General features: G+C 36.3%; 2 protein-coding genes across 2 annotated transcripts; one reads left to right on the top strand and one right to left on the bottom strand.

Moving 5' to 3' along the window:
• Positions 1–292: 292 nt before the first annotated feature.
• LOC125836636 (seipin-2) lies at positions 293–3043 on the top strand. Its single transcript, XM_049515833.1, has 2 exons — positions 293–1555; positions 2415–3043. The coding sequence occupies exons 1-2, from the start codon at positions 356–358 to the stop codon at positions 2898–2900; spliced, it is 1686 nt and encodes a 561-aa protein (XP_049371790.1). The 5' UTR covers positions 293–355; the 3' UTR covers positions 2901–3043.
• Positions 3044–4122: 1079 nt separating this feature from the next.
• Positions 4123–4699, bottom strand: LOC125836337 (aquaporin NIP1-1-like). Its single transcript, XM_049515519.1, has 3 exons — positions 4601–4699; positions 4282–4479; positions 4123–4197 (listed from the first exon to the last, which is right to left on the bottom strand). The coding sequence occupies exons 1-3, from the start codon at positions 4697–4699 to the stop codon at positions 4123–4125; spliced, it is 372 nt and encodes a 123-aa protein (XP_049371476.1).
• Between the last annotated feature and the right edge of the window lie 577 nt (positions 4700–5276).

Here is a 5276-nt window from a genome sequence, read left to right as displayed (position 1 = left end):
ATAAATAATTAGAGTACTAAAACCAATAAATGTATAGTTAAGAGACTAAAATCGATAAATGTATAGTTAAGAGACTAAAACCGATAAATGTATAGTTAAAAATAAATTTTTGAATAATTTAAGAACTAAATGGGATAAAAATATATTTACCATTTTAAACTTAAAATGTTAAAAGAACTATTTATGACATTTTCTCGATAAATGTACAACCTGCAAGCTACATAATCTTGTTTTTAAAATAAAAAATAAAAAATTGCAAGCATATCAATATCCCTTGAATTTCATTTTCTTCTTCATCATCAAACCCTTCACACTCCAAAATAATAGAGTTCACAATTGTTGAATTTCGTTTGTTATGGAAGATACACAACCAAATAAGCAAGACAACAACGGAGACTTATTCGATGATGCGGCGGACGAATTCCCCTTCGATGATTGCAGCGACATATTTTCCGACGCCGAAACCGGCGGATCGGAGGATGACGTAAACCTCAATCAATCCGCGGAAAATGAAAATTTCCCGTCGTCTTCTCTCCGGCACCGGCGACCTTTTTCTTTCAATGATTCTGGAAACGAGTCGACTAATTTTCGACCTTCTATAAGTTCCGAGATTTATTCGAATTCGAGAGAGCGAAAGATAAGGTTCTCAAGGAAATTGATGGCAGAAGATAAGGATAAGAATGGAAGTTTGGATAATATAGAAAGTTCGAACTCAATGCAGCTTGATTTGAGCACAAAAAGTCAAAAAGGTATAGGTGATGAACAAAATAAGGAGATTCCAACAGGTATGAATGAAAATAGTGTAATAATAGATAATTCGAATGATGCTTCTTCACTGCTGAAAGAGGATTCTGTAATTACTCATGTAAACAATGACGAAATCAATAATTCGGAGGAAGTTAATTCGCATTTGAGAGAAATTGATGATTCAAGTTCGAATATATTGTTTGATTTAGCGAATTTAGTTATAAAATCTGTTGGATTTCAAGTGAATATGTTGATAACTATTGTGAGTTTGATGATAAAGTTGTTTACATTTCCTGTATGGATAATTTATAGCTCTTATATGTTTGTGATGGATCCATTTCAAATAATGAGGCGTGTGAAACGATATGTAATACACAGGTTTATGAGGAGTTTTGGGTTTGTGTTTGAGAGTATGTTGAAATTTGTATCTGGATGGTTGAAGGAGCAGAGTTCAGTATGGAGGTTGGGGCTACAATTTGGATGGGGATGTTTGTGGTCTGTGTATGTTTGTTTTGTTTTGGTTGGATTGCTGGTATCAGCTTTTATAATGGGTGGCATCTTGATAAGAATTATGGTGGAAGAGCCAATCAGGATGAACGAGCCTTTGAATTTTGATTATACAGCAAAGAGCCCAGTTGCATATGTGCCGATAATAAGGAGTCCAGGTGTGACCTGTGGTGTAGATAGTCAAGTGGATGTTGGAATGGTTGATGGGGTGCGAGTTATCCCACCTAATCATAAGTTGCAGGTTACTGTTTCACTAATGTTGCCCGAGTCAGATTATAACAGAAATTTGGGCATTTTTCAGGTATGAGCGCAAGGACTTTTAAGTTTGATACCTGATGGATTTTTTGCTGCTAGATACAGAATAGTGGTAATTGGTAGTTCATCAACATGGGTTCATTGACCTGATCGGGAAGTAGTTTTTTTTAAAAAAATTGTGAAGTTATTGCTTTAGTTTATGCATACAAAGTTAGTCCCAACAGCTATGGAAGTCGCTTGACTGTGTACATTGTATGCCATATTTGTTATGTTTGGTGCTTTCTGCGAGGATCGAATTCTGTTGTATATTCAGATGGAAAATATAGTCTAGACATGGTTTTCTATTGCAAAATGATTATAAACTGCTATCTTCCAGATTAGTTTAACTAACACAAATGGGAAGTTGGAGTTTGAATAAGCTTTAGACATTTGATTTTGCTGACTGCGTACCTGGTTTGTGTATGACATACCATTGGTTTTTAAGCTAGTGCAATTTTCAATTGATATACTTTTAAAAAGCTGCACATAAAAAAGGAGACCCAGGGGGTGTGGGGAAGGGAGATAGTTGTAAGAATAAAATGTTTGTCCACAGTGATTTGAGTATTTGACATTAATTTCTTTCTCCTGTCTAGTGTCTATTTACCAAGTTAACATGTATGCTCCCTCCAATTCTAGTTTCATTTTGTCCGTTTCGTCTATGTATTGAAGAACTTGGCACAATTAATTTTATTGATTCACTCCTGGTAGAACTCAAGCCTACTACCTATTTTAGGAAAGCAAAGTTGAGATTTACATTGCCGACCCAAAATAATTCTATTTTCTTGAATTGTTGGTTTGTTATGCATTTCTACATGTTCGGTCTTACCTGAATGATTTACTAATTCTTTTGTTTCTTACACCTGAAGGTGCGGGTGGATTTCCTCACTTCTAATGGTAAAGTGCTATCTAGCGCCAGACGACCTTGTATGTTGCAATTCAAAAGCAATCCTATACGCCTTTTTTCTACTTTCCTTAAAGCTGCCCCCCTTGTCACTGGATATACATCAGAATCCCAAAAGTTAAAGGTAGACTTAAAGGGCTTCTCTGAAGGTTTCATTCCAACTGCATGCTTGAGGGTGATCATTGAGCAACGAGCTGAATTCCACCCTGGAGGTGGAGTTCCCGAAATATATGCTGCCTCTTTAACACTGGAGTCTGAACTTCCTTTTATGAAAAGAATGCTATGGTATTGGAAGACAACATTATTTGTGTGGGTTAGCATGACATTGTTTACAATGGAATTCCTTTTCGCTCTTCTTTGCTGCAAACCTCTTATCATTCCAAGATTACGATTGAGGCATGATCCGAACAGTCGTACAAGTTCACCGAACAATGCACCTATTGGAAGGTAGTAAAAGCTTATGTTTTGATCTCTTGAATCATGCTGCCATTTCTTTTTTGTTTGTACATAACAAGTAATTGTCGGTTTATTCTTTTTCCCCAAGTGTAACTTATTTTAACATGTATGCATAGTGAATGTTTTTATTTTTTTTCTCTGAAAATGTACACCCTCTCATGAGCTTCCAGTTTCTTTGGCTAGCATAACATTGGGTCCTGAATTTTACAAATGTCGGATACTTTGCGTTTCCTAAAATTTCCTCTGTAAAGTATCATTTAGAAATAGTGCCGATATAGTCATTTCCTATATGGACAGAGTTCTGGGAAATTTAATGTGGTTATGAGACTACTGCCGTTAGTGTGCTCGTGATAATATTTTCTTATGGTAAAACCTGAAAATGATTAATGAAGCGCCTCAATTGAAGAATATAATCTAAAGATTAGCTAAACAGTAGATATCTAAATATCTAACATATAAGTTATAATAAATGGTAGCTGCCAAATGCTTCTACCAATTCTAAAGAACTGCATAGAGGACCAGAAGTGTGGGTTTTTTATTAAGCATTTTTTGGGCTAATCTTCTGCGGAAAGACTTAAACCTAGACCCGAGAAGTGGTTGATTATTTGGACGGGCACAGTAGTGTTTGTTGTTTAAACTTTGTTTTGGGTTAATCTTCTGAGAAAGGGAAGAAACTTAGTGACTTCATTATAGGGCTTAACAGACTTCATGGCATTGTAAAACCAGATACCAGTTATAGCTCCTGCTGTAGGACCCAAAATGTATATCCATTATTTCTTGTAACAATTTGATAAAATTGTTGGCCCCAAACTTCGTGCAGGATTCATTGATGCCCCTGAAATAGGCTTGTTCATCAAAATAGCCAAATGTCTCCAGTTAGGCAAATTTGTAGAATGAAGAAGAGTTAAGACTCCAAATAACACCACTAGAAACTTTTACTCCCAACTCAGTTATGAATGTTGGCCCTGTACTTGTTTTATTTATGAAAATCATGTTATTATATAGGTTCATCCCCATGCTCCTATTCTTGTAGCTTTTCACTTAGTTTTAACTTCCAATTTGCTGATGATAGTCTGAACTGTGAAGTATTCTTTCACTTTGAGATACTCATGTTTATTTTTGAAGCTATTTTAGGAAAACACATTCTTTTTAAATGCTTCGCTTTAGAAAAATGCATTCTGAAATGGGTCCAAAGTAAGTGGGAAACCAGAAGTTATCTATTTAGCATATCCAGCAAGGATAGAGTTAATTGTGATTACAGCTCCAATAACATGTCCAGTGAGTTCTCCAACCTGCATCAGTAAACAGAGAGAAGGATAGAATAAGTTGAATTCTGTCGTAGGACCTTTACATTTAAACATGCAGTGATCACTAACAGCTTGATTATCCATTGTGGTGCCTGGAACAACAAACTTGAGGTAGAAAGTGATCAAGAATTCTAATCCAAGAGACTGCAAATCTGAGCCAGCTGGAATTGTTCTCAGAAACTGAAGTTGCTCTTCCTTGAACATTAATCTCACAGTGACAGTTGCTAGAGTTGCTCCCATGACTTGTGCTAATATATATGCTGGCACCTGAAAATAGAGTAGCCCCAAAAGCGAGGGGAAACATCCTTAAGTACATTTTTGGTTGTTGTTTAGTTCTTTCTTGCTGATTCTTGTTGTATTTTGGTAAACTTAGAATGGAGAAACTTACATGTCTCCATGCTATCCTCTTACATGAAGCAAAAGCAACGGTGACAGCAGGGTTAAAATGGGCACCAGAAACATGCCCAACAGTGTAGATCATAACCATCATATCCAAACCCCACAAAACTGCTATTCCTAGAAGGCCTATTGTCACGGACTTAGAGTCTTACTAAAGCTCCGTGCGGCACTTGACAACTTACTTACGAATCTTTCATGATCTTGTAAGCTCAAGTAAGCCCTTTGAAACTAAGATCGCTAAGAGAATGAAAAGGAAGACTTAGAGAAATTTAGGTCTTATATTGCTTATAAGAAAGCTTTACAAGTTGTTGGATGCTTGTTCTCAAGCTTGGATGCCTTGCAAATGAATGACATCCCCTATTTACAATAACTCCTAAGGACTAAAGTGCAATTAAAAATTACTTACAAGTCCCTAGATTATTTACGCAAAGGCCCCTCTCTAGAATACTCTACACACTCTAGAGAATTCTAAGGCTTTTCTTGAAAAGTCTTAAGTGATTCTAGAGAATTCTAAGGAATTCTAGAGAATTCTATGGAATTCTCTAGCCTTCTTGAATATTCTAAAAGGTTCTAGAGTTCTCCGCAAACCTCTCCACAACTCTAGACCTTTCCGCCCCTATCCGGACACAAAATTTAATTGTGAAGTGGCAGGACGTGACACTATG

Source organism: Solanum verrucosum, unplaced genomic scaffold (assembly GCF_900185275.1).
Source record: "Solanum verrucosum unplaced genomic scaffold, falcon-dt-bn FXZP01000278.1, whole genome shotgun sequence".
Lineage (NCBI taxonomy): Eukaryota > Viridiplantae > Streptophyta > Magnoliopsida > Solanales > Solanaceae > Solanum > Solanum verrucosum.
The sequence above is the reverse complement of the archived record's forward strand: the minus strand, read 5'-3'. Positions and strand labels throughout refer to the sequence as shown.

Coding starts and splice junctions, on each gene's coding strand:
- LOC125836636 (XM_049515833.1), top strand. CDS start 356: ATGGAAGATACACAACCAAATAAGCAAGACAACAACGGAGACTTATTC. Junction 1,556..2,414: donor GAAATTTGGGCATTTTTCAG/GTATGAGCGCAA, acceptor TTACACCTGAAG/GTGCGGGTGGATTTCCTCAC.
- LOC125836337 (XM_049515519.1), bottom strand. CDS start 4,699: ATGGTTATGATCTACACTGTTGGGCATGTTTCTGGTGCCCATTTTAAC. Junction 4,480..4,600: donor AGAGGATAGCATGGAGACAT/GTAAGTTTCTCC, acceptor CTCTATTTTCAG/GTGCCAGCATATATATTAGC. Junction 4,198..4,281: donor CCACAATGGATAATCAAGCT/GTTAGTGATCAC, acceptor TTACTGATGCAG/GTTGGAGAACTCACTGGACA.